We start from the raw sequence: 15,279 nt of genomic DNA, 5'->3' as shown, positions 1-15,279 counted from the left end.
TCTACATAGAACTTAAAGGGAGTGTGTCGCTAGAAAAACATTTTTTTTTATTTTTATTTTTTTTTAGTTAAACAATTAGTGTGTAGGTGATTAGACATTGTTCTAATTTTTTTTATTTTTTTCACGAGTCAGGAAATATTATAAATTAGATGGAGCAATTCCCAAAATTGCAGCATTGCATGTGGTAAAGCAACCACATTGCTTTATACTACAAAATTTGAGAAAACTCACTCGCGCTTGTGAGCTCTCAGAACCCCCCCCTCCTTTATCCTGGCTAGTGCCGGGAGAAACGAGGGGATTGAACGGTCAAACCTCCTACACTGTGTGTCGCAATTTTTTGAGCTAACACAGTGTAGTAGGTTTACATACAGTAGTATGAGGGAATAAAGGCAAAAAAACGGGTGTCTTCCATGCGCTATTGATCGAGGTAGTCAACCATACCATCCAATTTATGTAAAGTCGGAAATAAGTCCGTGGTAAAAAGAATTTATTGGATATAACACTTTAAATAAATTCTTTTTACCACGGACTTATTTCCGACTTTACATAAATTGGATGGTATGGTTGACTACCTCGATCAATAGCGCATGGAAGACACCCGTTTTTTTGCCTTTATTCCCTCATTTCCACATTGAGACTTCACACTCTAAGTTCTCAAATCGGGTCCTATGCTGCAAAATTGATCCTGACACCTGCATTGTGAAACTGCCCACATCGTGGAGGCTATCGGTTTTTGGATTCTGCTACACTGGATGTTATGCTCCCAGCATAACCGCACCAGGTGAGCCAATTTCAGCTCTTGTTCACACGCTGCAATTCACAGTGTCATGCACTATTGTGTGCTTTGTGTTTTTTCTATCTTCTTCTACATACAGTAGTAAACACACACTAAAACACAAACATACATAGAAATAACTTACCTGCTCCTGCCGCCGCCGCTCCGTCTGCTACCGCCGCTCCAAGTGCACAAGTCCGGAAGCCGCGACCGGAAGTAGTAATCGTACTGTCCTGCCGCGACTTCCGGTCCACAGGAAAATGGCGCCGGACGTCGCGCAGTTCAACTTGGACTATGTGGGAGCGGCGCATGCGCCGTTCCCACACAGACGGAGTACAGCATAGTGGATGGAACGGGCCCCGTTCGCATTCACTATGGGACTGTAGCTGCCGTATTCCATGTCTGTATGTGTCGTTAATCGGCACATACAGAAATGGAAAAAAAAATGGCAGCCCCCATAGGGAAGAAAAAGTGATAAAATAAAAAAAAATAAAACACAAACACATAAATAAATTAAAAAATGTTTAATAACACACTAAAGTCAAATTGATGTAAAAAAAAATGTTTTCGTGACACTGGTCCTTTAATAATACTGTATGCAGTGAGCTCTCGCGCTCCCTCAACTGGTGGCTGCAGGCAACTAGAATATAGTGTTTTAGATCTATGTCTATACAGCAGGCCTCCAGGCTAAAATAAGTCACTTGGGTCCCTAATTATTAGTAGCCTAAATCATATGGTTTTGTTCACATTTTAGTTGCCATCTGAAGCCCTGTTTTGTATGTTTTTAAGGATAATGCTTTGGTGGGACGAATTCTGCGTGTCTGGCCGGCAGTGGGCAGGATTAGAAAAAGGAAGTTTTGTCTTTAGTATTGCAGCTTTTTAGGGGTTATATGCTATGGCAGTATAATTTCTGCCTACTTAAAGATGCTTGGCATGTGGACAAGCAAAGCAGTCAACAAACATTGGCCAGAATATAGATTCTAAAATGCGTTCCCCCTCCACTATGGCAAGTTTTTGTGTTTTTTTTATTTTTTATTTTTTTGTTTTTTTTATGGGAGAGTGAGGGTGCCCTGAGAGTGGAAGTTTTTTTCATCGGTTCCCCTATCTTAAAATTGAGAACCACTGCTTTACAGGATAGAGGAATATCAGCGGACAATCGGTGAACTCCAGACAGAGTGTCAAGACTTACGGAACAAATTACAGGAACTTGAGCGTGCCAACCAAACTCTAAAGGACGAATACGACGCGCTGCAAATCACCTTTAACGCACTAGAGGAGAAGCTGCGGAAAACTACAGAGGATAACCAAGAGCTGGTGACTCGCTGGATGGCAGAGAAAGCCCTGGAAGCCAATCGGCTCAATGCTGAGAATGAGAAAGACTCAAAGTAAGGTTCATTTAATGTTCCCACCTACCAGCCCCACCCAGCTGGGAAGTAATTTCCTGCAAATGCAATGTGCTGGGACTACATGAGAAGCGCAGGGTTAATTTCTTTCTGATCTGTCCATTTTAGATGGCTAAAGGGGCCGGATTTAACATTCTTTCTATGATTTCGGTTCATTTTAAATGAAATCTGTCAACTCCCCATCGGTACTGATTTTCCTCGTATGATAATTTAGCAATATATACCTGTACTGTTCCATTGTTTTCAGGAGGAGACAGGCCCGACTACAGAAAGAGCTGGCTGATGCAGCCAAGGAACCTGTGTCCGTGGAGCAGTGAGTATGATTACTTTGCCTGCCTATGTTACAATATCTAGGTCAACAGTAGGCTAATGCGTTAAAGAGGTTGTCCAGGACATGTAAAACCCAGGCTGCAGGCAGGGTATGGGCTAAAATAATAAAACAAGGCAAACACACCTAGTAAATTCACCGCTGCTTCAGTGCTCTCTGTCGGTCTGTTTACCTCTACAGGAAGTGATGACGTCCAGTTTGGCTTCAGCCAATCACTGGCCTCAGCGGTGATGCTGGCAAGAACGGCGTGTCATCCCGGGGGCCAGTGATTTGCTGCAGCCAAACGGGACTTCATCGCTTCCTGTAGAGGTAAACACCGGAGTACCGCGCTGGAGCGGCGGGGGATTTAGTAGGTGAGTATAACTTGTTTTCCTATTTTAGCCCATAACCTGCCTGCAACCCTTGTTTTATATGTCCTGGACAGCCCCTTTAATTCAGTCTCCTGCTCCTTTCCTTGACCGTTTTCTGGCAAAACAAGTTTACCTGATATACTGTATTGTACCTTCTAAATTTTAAAGAGAACTACCAACAGTATACTTAAAAAATTGTCCGTGCTTGACGTTACAAGCCAAAGGATGCAGCAAGGTTCCCATAACCCCATTTCATGCTTTGGTGAGTTCAGTGTTCTAAGGTCATTGCATTCATCCAAATCACAATCCACATCAATATTCTTATCTTAACTGGATTGAATAGTGATTTGTATACATGGTTATTTAGAGCCACACTGGTTAGCTGTGACTAGGGCATGGCCATCTATGTGTCATAGGCACCTTACAGGATTTGCTCCTGTAACTTTAAGCACAGACCGATGAGGTTGACCAGAATTAAAACAATAAAAATACAAAAGGCACTTTTCTTTACACATCTGGTAGTTCATTTTAACCCTTTTCATGCCAAGGACGTATCTATTACTTCAAGCAGGGAGGGACTTCAGTAGACAAGAATGTATCTGATACGTCCTTGCTATAAAGATAGCCTAGATCAGGGGTCTCAAACTCGGCCGGGTAAGTGGGCCACATCTAGAAAAAATGTGAAGTGGTCGGGCCGCATTACTTTCAAATTTGATACAATACAAAATTATTGTTAATCAATTAGTTATTTGAACTACTAGAACACTATATTACTATAATAATACTACATTACTATAATAATACCGCTAGGTTTAAAATTTGAGTTTTCTCCACGTGCTTATTTTAACAATCTAGTTTTCCAGTTTGTGTCGCTAAATGCAGTCCGGCGGCTCAGTTAGCAGCGTTTGGCAGACACATGTCAAGATTGGGCAGCCCCTTTTCAGATAGTGCCACAGTGCTACTAGCGCTCTGCCCGGGACTCCAGCTCTGGTGTTGCCCCTGACGTCTATTTCCATATATGGACAGTGATGTCAGGAGCAGAGCTGGAATCCCAAGCAGAGTGCTAGAAGTGGCTCTGCTCCGGGACCCCAGCTCTGGGCAAGCCCCTGACATCACTGTGGCAGCATCTGCGGAGGGCGCCGCGGCAGCATCTGCGGAGGGCGCCGCGGCAGCATCTGCGGCTTGCCCAGAGCTGGGGTCCCGGAGCAGAGCCACTTCTAGCACTCTGCTTGGGATTCCAGCTCTGCTCCTGACATCACTGTCCATATATGGACAGAGATGTCAGGGGCAACACCAGAGCTGGAGTCCCGGGCAGAGCGCTAGTAGGCTCTTCCTTGGACTCCAGCTGTGCTCCTGACATCACTGGGACTCCTGCTCTGGGGAAGCCCCTAACATCATTGTCGATGTATGGACAGCGATGTCAGAGGCTTCCCCAGAGTCCCAGATCAGATCCTATACAAGCGCTCTGCCCGGGACTCCGGCTCTGGGGAAGCCCCAGACACACTGTCCATGTATGCACAGCGATGTCAGGGAATTCCACAGAGTCCCGGAGCAAAGCCTGCACTAGCGCTCTGCACGGGACTCCGGCTCTGGGGAAGCCCCAGACATCGCTGTTCATATGTGGACAGCGATGTCAGGGAATTCCAGAGTCTCGCAGCAGAGCCTATACTAGCGGCTCTGTGTCCCGCGGGCCGCAGATGACAGCCCTAGGGGCCGCATGCGGGCTGCGTGCTTGAGACCCCTGGCCTAGATCATGAATAGAGCTGGTCTTGTTATGAAGCCAAGATTCTAGCTGTGATCTTGGCTGAGCTACAGCAGGCTCAAGTGAGAACTGCATAGATTTGTAGCTCCCACTTGGTATTTCCCAAAAACACGCCCAGTTGTCTCTTAAGAAACTAATTAGCATAAATCTAAACTTGTTTATAACTTGGTAAAAATGTAAAAATGTATCATTTTTCAAAATAAAAACCTCTGTTATCTACATTACAGCGCCAATCCGATTATGTAGGGGACAGGGCACTTATAATCTGGTGGCAGAGCCTCTTCAAGCCCATATAAGAGAGGCAAGGGGGGGGGGGTGGCAGCACGGGACGTGCTGACAGTATGCATGGAGAGGATTGCTGTATGGTATTGGATGATCCCAATCATCGCCGTCCCTTATCAATCACAGAGCATATTTGCTCTATAATAGCCACACATGGGGAAGGTAGTCTTTTTTTTATTTTTTTTCCAGAAAAGGGGAGAGAAAACGAACTTACCCTCGCTTGCACCTCTCTTAGGCTATTTATAAACTTGTGCATCAATCTAGTTTACACATTTTTACACTGTCCTTATCCTCTCGAGACAAGATATTTACCATAAAATTCCCTGACCGCTTCTCTAGCGATACCTGTTGCACACACTACAGTCATAGCGGCAACGATTAGAGAAGAATGTGTAATAGATTTCTCATCGATGGAACAGGCCTGTCAATCAAAAATTTCATTTTTATCTACTGACTGTTGCCATAATCGCGTCGACATTTAGATGTGGCGGTTGCTATTGACCGTGGCATCTAAGGGGTTAAATAGCCAGATCTGAGTTATCTCCGATCCCGGCTGTTGCAGTGGGGTGTCAGCTGTATATTAAAACTCACCACACCTGTCCATTACGGCACGGAAAGCAGTTAAAGCCGAAGTTCAGTGAAAAAACAATATATGACTACTAAAACGGATATAACATGCCATAGAACATGCTTGGCATTTGGAGCAGAAGGTGCATCAGTCAATCAAATGACATAACTTCCACTTTCAGCGAGTCTCGTCACTTAACAGACTGCTCTGTCGTGGTCCAACAATAAATCGCGTTAGAGCAGGGAGGAGGCCAGGAGATCGCCCCAGCAGTCCCGGGATAGGATGGGAGACTGTGCTTGAACTAGGGGATAAATTTAAATAAAGGGATAAAAAAAAGTGGTAATATGCATAGAGCTTTGGTTTTGTCAAGGGATTTTTTTTTTTGTGGTAAATTTAGGCTTTGCCTGTCCTCATGAGGGCTATTCAGATATGCGGGGTCTCTTAAATCAAGCTTGTTGGTTTGTTAAAGGGCTTCTACACTAATAAACATTTTGTTAAATATAAAGTCCCCAAAGATCTAAGATGCCGCTATTTATGAAGCATTTCTCCTCCTCAGTACACCGCACATTTCTGCTTTGTTATATGGATCCATAACCGGGCAGCAATAGAGTACAACGTCTTAGCATGCTCCATTGCACGCAATTTTGAATGGTTATTTTCTCCTATAAGCTTTGCTTTCAGGGGAGACTCCGGACGGAGCAGCATACAGTGGAGAACGGACTCCTTGTGCCACCCTATAGCCTCTGCTGTGTGCATGAAGTCTCACCCTATTTTCATTTTTTATTTTTTTGCCATATGGATAAGGGTACTTCATATTTGAAGCATACAAAACAGACCACATATCATATAATGTGATATTATATTGGTTGTTCTAGTAATAGGTCTGCATTTTTTTAAGACCTATTTATATTCGTGTTGATGATTTTTTATTTTTTTTTGGGCACTACTTTTCCATTATAGTCTTATATATTGAAAGTGTAGGAATGAGTGGCTTTAGGGTCCTCTTACACGACATGGGCTGTGAAAACAAGTGCCAATCAACAAGACCACTCGCTGATCGGCGGACGAGTGCTTGTTTCTACGATCGCTCGTCCCTATGCGTTTCTATCATGTCGGCGGCTCGTTCATCGGCTGATCGCTGCTTTGTTTACACAGGGCGATGATTGGGAACGAGCGTTCTGTGAACGATCATGCACCATAATTGGCCAGTGTAAAAGGGTCTTTACACATAGCGACTTTACAATACAACCGTTATCTATGACAGATTGTAACATGTAAAGCCAAGCTAAAATGCTAAACATCATTTCACAAACCATGTAAAATGCTAATCTAGAGTCCTGCCAGGTGTGAACGCCCTCTCATATCCAGACATCTCACTCTGTCAGCTTCCACTTTTGTATTCGGCAGTCAACACAATCTTTTGTTCCACAGTCGGAATTCCAGTTTGGTTATTGTTATGTTAATATAGAAGCGGGGTGTATATCATTTCCTTGTCTGTTTAACAGCTTGTGTTCTCTCCCCTCCTGCAGAGATGATGATATTGAAGTATTGAATGATAATGCAGAACCCTCAGGAGACGCCACTGCCCCTCCAGCCCCTGGACGACTGTCGAAGTAAGTTAATTTTGCTTGCATGTTATTTGATGTGTGTATACATAGATATTTGTATACACAATGAAACTCCTCTAATCCTTTTATCAAGTCTGATAATCCGGCACTTGTTTCTAGCATAGAACTGCAATATAATGGGAAATTCTGCGGAAACAGGAGGGTGAGCACAGAGAACCAGTTTGGAGAATCCTCTTATTACAATATAAAGTCTTATGTATTTTATTTTGTTCTTCCCCTGAATGCTCTCGACTCTTGTAAGTGAGGTTTATGTACTTTCAATGGCTGTCTGATAACCAAAAATCGGCAGGTGTCGAGGATGCTGGATTAAAGGAATCTTATAAACGCTGCCTTTTGTCTTTTTAACCTCTTTTGCCATTTTAACAATCACTTTATTAACCGCAATGTTTTATTCACGTTTTATAAAAAGTTTGGTATCCACAGCAAGTGCCACAGCAGATCTTATTCACAGGAAATCTATGTAAGGAGCGGATAAAATGTTCCTCACGTTGTTTAATACAGGTGGCTAGAATTCGACTTTACACAAACCTTCCTGTTATGCATTACTAAATCTGCTTCAGCATTTTGCCACCTTTGTGACAATATTACAAATAACTTGGCCCCTAATGTCATAATGGGTTGTGTTTTTTTCACCAAGAGGGAGGTATTTCAATGCTGATCTCTTAAATTTCCCAAATGTTGTACCATATCATAAACTAGCCATACATATTATAGATGTATGGTGGCCAAACCCGCCAATTTCTGTGCGACAATCTAATACGTCAGGGGAGAGGCGGGATGCCGGCATACATAAGAGTTTGCGGAGAAAATGGTCGGGCATGTTGAATTTCAACATGTCTGATCCTTTTGTTTGCAAATAGATAAGCCGCTGCCAGAGGATTTTGGTAGCGGCTATCTCGCTTCTCCCTGTTGAAAACACATGCACTCTCGGACGAGCAGATCGTGTATAGGGGCGGGGTGTGGGAGGAAAAGCTGTCGGCTGAACAATCATTCGCACAACCGCTATCAAGTGTATGGCCAACTTTAGAGTAGTACATTAGTTTGATGGTGCTACTGAACACAAATGAACACTTGTACATAGATGACCCAAAGCTCTTAAAGGGGAAATCCAGCCAAATCTGATCTTCCAACATGTCATAGGAACATGACAGAAGATCACAAAAGTGGCGTCTGTGACCATATTTGATTTACAGAACAAATAGGTTACTTAAATGTCCGTTCATTTAAAATGTGGTGTCTGACATTTCCTGTGATGGGAATCTTCCTGCTGCTGAATGAATACATTTCCGTGGAGGTCTGAACAGACACCACTAATGTAATCTTCCAACATGCCAGGAGATCAATTTTAGGTTGATTTTTTCCCTTTGACCACAGGTAGATGTTGGTTGAGCTTGGTCATTTCAGGAGGATAGGCCGGGTATATTAGTAGAATTGATCTTCCAGCTTGCTAGAAAATCCTGCTGGAGGTCTGAACTCCGACTCCCCTGATGTCATTTTCAAACTTTCCCATCACTGGAAACTTCTTTACCAGACAACTATCCGACGTTTTCCATTGGATGAGGAAAAGATTATCTCGAACATGCCCAATCCTTTTTTCCCCACAGGAGATAAGTGGCTGCCAAATGTATCTGACAGCAACTTATCCCCCTCTCCCTATTGAAATGAACAGACCGATGCCTGACAGCTTAACGAGTGGGCATCTGCTTTGTATGATCAGCTTTTAAAGATCTTCTTTTTTGATCTCTTCCACTCTATTAGCGGTAGGAGTTCACCCAGCATTGCATCGTGCATCTCTATGCTCTTCTAGAAGTAGACCTTTTACATTTTCAGTCTGTGCATTCACTTCTTGTTCTTATTCTTCCTCTATCTTCTATGTCTACTTACCCACCATACTAACCACAGCCGTGTTTCCTTACCACGCGCAGACCTTAGAAGACCCCGTGTTGTCACCTATTGTCTTGTCCGATAGCTGAATGTTGTCCCCAGAGTCCATGTCCATTTTAAGGTCATATTGACAACTAAAATGTTTTCAGGTTTGGACCATAATGATCACTTGGTTTACTCCTGTGCTCCCTCTCCCTCTAGTAAGAGACTCTCTCAGCCTGCCGTAGGAGGCCTTCTGGATTCTATCACTAATATGTTCGGGTAGGTCTCCACCTTCCTATATTGCTGTTCTTCACTTTACTATTCATCATAGGATCTTGATATGACAGAAAGCTATTCTACTGCTTTTTACTGGGAACTAGTGTGGAAAATATAGTTGCATAATTGCCGTTATCCTTGTATGAAGTTTCAGAGTTTTTCTAGCACTTTTATAAAGTGTCCCTAGTTAGCAGCATTTTCCAAAGATCACAATGAACCTTGTTAGATCCTATTGACACGTTGTGTATAAATGGGTTTCCATAACACAGGAAAATGCCATAAATGGGCTCTACCTGTGGTATCCCAACCATGTCAACATTATATAGATGGATTTGACCACAGGTTTTTTGTGACTTATTGCACTTAACAGGGGTCTTGTTTTATGAGATTCAATCAAATGATTTGGAAAGGGAATTATCCCCTACCCACGTTCATTTGTTCCCTTCTGTCCTCACCTTCCCGAGAGTGTCAACCTCCGATCCTATTCAGTTGACTTTTTCATTTCTTTATCCATTGAGCTTACAGGAATGTTCACACACATCAGTTGGATTGTTTTTATTTATTTTTTTGCTATAGCATTGTAGACTGGGTGGAATTTTTTTTTTAATATATATATGTGGTGCCATGGTGCAGCTGTTTCTGTTAAGGATATTCACGGGGTGTTTTACCCTTTACATTGTAGAAAATCAGTAACAAATCTGTTTACGTGTGGGTGTACCCTCGGAGGGGGAAGATGTGTTTTGTACTGTCATTTTGAGGATTTATGATTGTCCACTAGTTCCTTGTCTGATACTAGATACAGGGTTGACTCCTAGTTGTATTCTCATCGTTAAATTAGGGTCAACAATGAAAAAAAAACTGAGAGGAGAAAAGAAGATAAAATATAGTCCAAAGGAAAATTGGAGTAGAGGTTCATAGCAACAAGAGTTCAGTTTTCTGGGGTATATTGGGAAAGAAGTCGGTGATTTGATTGGTCACATGGATCCTTTTGCATTGGCCAATATGTGCCGTGAAAACGAGCGCCGATTAATGAGGCAGCACGATGATCGGCGCACGTTTGCTCCTTTTACAAGAAGCTATGATTGGTTATGTATGGGGATAAGCGATTGATACTACGATCGCCCGTCTCCATAATTTTCAACATGTCGGCAGCACATCTTCGTGTTTACAGTATTTATTGCCGCATAAACTATACCATCAGCCAATACATGAGCATTTCCCCGTTCATCGGCTGATCATTGCCCTGTATACAAAGGGCAATGAGCAGGAACGCACAGTCATATGAACGCTCGTTTGCCCGATCATTGACCCGTGTAAAGGGCCTTAACTTTACATTCGCTTTCATACCCCTCCCCCTTTGTTTGAATTATTTATTTTGCATGAAACGTATTGCACATAGCAACTTGTCTGATTTTATCTGAGTTTCAACAAGTAAATCGTGACCAATATAATCGTACGTCTAATTCGGTACCAATATATGCAAGGCATTTATTTTGTGCTGTATTGTTTCTTTATGCAATATGTAGCAACAATTGTGTATAGAAAGAGGAAAAAAAAACCAATCGGGTAGTTTTAGACCGGACATGTGTTACAAGCATATTTTTGCCGAAAAAAAATTGGAAGAAGTCTGGGACATAATTATCTACAATGAAGACCGTGCTTATGGCTCCAGTCAGAAGTCTCACAGTAATGGGGGGGGGGGGGGAGTAGACAGTCTTGTTGTGTTAGACATTCATATGACGCTGGAAGCCTCTTCTACAGAAGCAACCTCTGACTCTCCCAGCTGCATCTCCCATGATCACTTCTAAACTGGGGAGACTCATACGATCATCTTTGGAGGTGCCCTTTAAGAGTTATTCTATTTACATTCCTGCGCTGTTCAATGCCAACCAGCAGAGTAAAGTACATGTGAACTGTTCTTTATAGTTAGAGAGGCAACCCCTTTCACTATGCACAGTTGGGAATGTTTCCGCCAGTATCGACCAAAGGTAGCATCTGATAACCTTTTGATTGTTCATCTGTCGGCCAGTAAAAATATCTGTTTTTCCATAAAGCAAAAGGGATACATAGTTAAAGGAGTCTACCTACCAAAGTGATTGCATCCCGCTATCACTTACTGATGGATGGGGGCCCCCGACTACTGGGACCCCCACCCATCCATAGAATGAAGGAGCGTCGGCGTTGGTTAAGCTCTGCGGCTCCTACAGAGTGTTTCTGCACAGCGGGTGGCCAGGAGCGTCTCTGCAGTCAAAGCCAAAAGGACCTCGGTCCCTTCATTACTGGGATCCAGAGGTTGGACACTCACTAGCAGAATGTTATGGAATATCCTAGCAATATGCAATAACATAATTGCCTGGGAATGCCCCTTCACATTTGGGACCTGGTTGATTATTTACGTTGTGAGAAATGGGACTCCACTTGCTATGGGTTTCTGCAGTTGTCTCGGTTCTTGCTGTGGTTGGATGCCAGTAAGATTGCTAGTTTTGTGTATTGTTTTAATGCTCAGTTAATTTCTGTGTTCTGTCTCCTGCTTCCCTCTCCCTGCTCTTCCTGCACCTCGGCGACCTATGAACTGTCCCTGCAGCATGTCTGAGTCTCCCCTCTTGGGCCATCATTCTGACACCTCCAGGTGATGCTTCCCTCTCCTCTCACACTCTTCATTATAACTCGTATATTCTGCAGGACAGGATAGTTGCAGATCTAAATTCACTTTTTCTTGTGCATGTTTTACACTTATGTACAGACTACCAAAATTAGACTTACAACAGATTGCTTAAAGGGGTTTTCCCATAATCAATATTTATCACCTATCCACAGGATAGGTGATGAATATCTGATCGTTGGGGGTCCGACCACTGGGACCCCCACCAATCATGAGAACGGACTTAATTTGCCGTTCCTAGGTGCCCTATAGGAATGGAGCTGTGGTGCTCATGCACGGCCACCGCTCCATTTATTTCTGTGGGGCTGCTGAAGATGGAGCTCGGCAGCCCAAAAGACATGAATGGAGCGGTTGTCGATCATGTGCACTACCGCTCTATTCATATGGGGCTCCCAGGTAAGGTAAGCCCGTTCTCGTGATCGGTGGGGGTCCCAGTGGTCAGACCCCCGCCGATCAGATATCACCTGTCCTGTGGATAGGTGATAAATTATGATTATGGGAAAACCCCTTTAATCGTTGTTTTAATAAGTTCTGTATCTTTTTAATATATTTTCTTTTCATTCCACGCTATTTTCAAGATATCTGCTTGCTGTAATTGGATATAAATCTTTTTACTTGCAACCAGAGGGGCTACTGTACAGACCTAATTCTTCTCATTGTTAAAAGTTTGCTACAATTGTATCCAGTCTAGATAATTTTTTGTGAGATTATTACATCTGCTGCACAAATCCCTCCTGTTTTGACAGTTGGGAGCAATGTATCAGGCTGTGTTCACATCTGCGTCTGATTCCGTCGATGGGTTCCGTTAGACAATTCCGTCGGAGGAACCCATGAATGGAAACCATAGCTGCCGTTTGCATTGCCATTGATTTCAATGGTAATGCTTCTGTTACAATTCGTTTCCGTTCTATAAGGTTTCCGTTTCTTTAGCGGAAACGATAGCGTAATCTACTAGGCTATTGTTTCCTCTACAAAAAACGGAAGGCTTGCGGAACGGAAACAAATTGCAACGGAAGCATTACCATTGAAATCCATTCTAATGCAAACGGAAGCGATGGTTTCTGTTTGCCTTTCAGTTCATGGGTTCCTGCGACTGAATTGTCTAACGGAACCCATCAACGAACGGAGGGCCGATGCCGATGTGAACAGGCCCTCATCCGCTATGAGAAGTGTTAGGTCTCTATAGGTATTTAGCCTCAGGATACAAACCAGAATAGTTTTATTCACTCACAGCAAATGGATATGAAAATGATGAGGGAATGAAACAAAGTAGATTAGAAAGAAGCAGACATTTGTATTATAAAATGAAGGGTGGAGGTCTGACCACGGAGACCAACGCTGATCATAACTTTATGGTATATCTTACCTATGGGCCATAAATGTTAATGGTGCTGAAAACCACCTTACGCTTTATTACTATAAAGCTGGATACCCCTCTTACAACGGTATATTGCAACTGGGGAAATGTAGCTTACTTGTACATGATCTGTTTACTAAGTTTACATGTAGGAGTTCCTATGCATATGTTAGAACTTCATATAGGATTGCACAATGTATGTTACATACATTGTGCAATCATATATGTAATCCTATCTGTTCTTATGTAACAGATTTTTTTTATTGGTCTTTCTGTATTCTCTGCTTAGAAAAAGCAATGGGTAACTCTTCTAACATGCTTTACATATGTAACCATGAGCATGATTCACAAAGTTACTGTGCAGGATTTATTCTTTAGTAAGCACTAAAACATGCAGCGAATTTCCTTATAATATCTGTTACTTACCAACATGCCAAGGTAGACACATGCAAGCAACACCTCAACTTGTTGCCGCTGTACTTATGCCAGCTATTTTAAGGGCTATTTTTCAATACATTCATGGTTTATATACTATTAAACAACTTCTCAATTGATTTATTATTTTTTTTTTTACTTTTTAAAATACAGCTTCTATGTATCCTGTATGCATAGAATCTGTATCGTTCCGTCAAAGCTGATTTCCCTCAGGTCTGCAGGACTGACCCATTCGGTGACCGCTAGTCCAGCGTCTCTCTGACAAACGGCATCCAGCTAATATCATTATTAGCTGGATCCTGTTTGTCAGACCAGCTTTCAGCGAACCCGTCAGTGCAGCTGACGTGACAGAATCATCTTTGACGGAAGCATACAGGATACATAGAAGCTGTATCTTAAGTAAAAAAAAAAATGGAATGAAAGTAAATTTAAAAGTTGTTTAAAAACGGATAAAAAATAGATTTTATTTGAAGAAAAAAAATTCACTTCAAAAGTGTATATAGCATCTTTGCCATAGAGATATAGATTTCTTTTTACTGATCAAGCGCATTGGGCTGAATATGCTAAAGAACTATTTCACAGGAAAGTTCTGTTTCTGACCTTTGTCCAATGGCCTAAAAATATGATCGGTAGGGTTTTTTTTTATTATTCATTCAATACTAAATGTGGCAAATTCATGGTCTTGTTGACATTGGATAAAATGTTACCGTATACAAGACAATGTTTTTGGTATTGTGGGTTGTTTACCTTGCCGTGCCCTTCATTGCATTTGTTTTCAATGGTGGGCATGGCTGCCTATTGTATGGCTTTCTATGGGATTATGTGTCTTTTGTATTCCTTGTACTGAGTCGGAGGGTGGGCTGTGAATATATGTTAATTCCTTCCTATTTCCTTCCAGGAGGAGGTCTATATCTTCTTTCCCAGCCTCACAGGACTGCACAGACACTCAGGCAGGAAGAAGCAGGGAAGTTCGTGTTCCAGTTACAGCTCTTCACTCATTTGTGAGTAGCCGCTTGTTACTTGTGTGTTTTCTATGTTTCTCGTGATCCGTAATGGAATACTGTAAACGTCGTGCCGTAGTATACGGGGAAATGTGTCTGAGGTCCGTGATGAATAGTAAAAGGTCTGAAGGCACTGGAATTCTACAAGCCACTGCGCTCCCTGCAGCCTCCTTTGTATCCAGTTACACTTAAGATATGTGTTGTTTGGTTTTAAAGGCTGCTGACAGTATTGGCTTGTCTCGATGCCGCTTATCTGCACGAGGTGAAAGGATAAGCGTTTTCTGAAGCAATCCTACATAGTAAGTGATAAGGAGGCCGTGGTGCAGGCAGAATTTCACAGGCTGCGTGATCATAAGTTTTAAAGCTGAGACCTCATGTGACGCATTGTTCAATCTTTTTATATCAGCCTGTCCCGTCATTCAGACTACTACACCTCTAGATGGGGACTGTAAGGTGGTGTCTACACGGTTACCTCCATGTGTTCGTGTACTGTATTGTTGATCGTTTTCATCATATACGTGTTATGTTGTTTTTTTGAAGGATGCTCATGATGGAGAGGTCAATGCAGTGCGATTCAGCCCAGGCT

General features: G+C 42.6%; 1 protein-coding gene and 1 non-coding gene across 5 annotated transcripts in view; both read left to right on the top strand.

Annotated features, from left to right (window-relative positions):
- ATG16L1 (autophagy related 16 like 1) overlaps window positions 1-15,279 on the top strand; it is a 58,250-nt gene that overhangs the window by 24,827 nt on the left and 18,144 nt on the right. The window contains exons 5-11 of one of the 4 annotated variants that reach the window (XM_075861307.1): window positions 1,909-2,160; window positions 2,426-2,491; window positions 6,998-7,081; window positions 9,182-9,241; window positions 11,823-11,867; window positions 14,591-14,693; window positions 15,234-15,279. The exon at window positions 15,234-15,279 is cut by the window's right edge and continues 60 nt beyond it. In XM_075861307.1, the coding sequence (XP_075717422.1) occupies window positions 1,909-2,160; window positions 2,426-2,491; window positions 6,998-7,081; window positions 9,182-9,241; window positions 11,823-11,867; window positions 14,591-14,693; window positions 15,234-15,279 (656 nt within the window). The remainder of the gene's footprint in view (window positions 1-1,908; window positions 2,161-2,425; window positions 2,492-6,997; window positions 7,082-9,181; window positions 9,242-11,822; window positions 11,868-14,590; window positions 14,694-15,233) is intronic. The other 3 variants (XM_075861309.1, XM_075861308.1, XM_075861310.1) reach the window with 3 other exon arrangements.
- Window positions 14,794-15,065, top strand: LOC142646581 (small Cajal body-specific RNA 6). The gene has a single exon (XR_012847510.1).

The sequence above is a fragment of the Rhinoderma darwinii genome, chromosome 4, assembly GCF_050947455.1.
Source record: "Rhinoderma darwinii isolate aRhiDar2 chromosome 4, aRhiDar2.hap1, whole genome shotgun sequence".
NCBI classification, from domain to species: Eukaryota; Metazoa; Chordata; class Amphibia; order Anura; family Rhinodermatidae; genus Rhinoderma; species Rhinoderma darwinii.
Note: the sequence above shows the minus strand (reverse complement) of the source record. Positions and strands in the feature narration are given on the sequence as shown.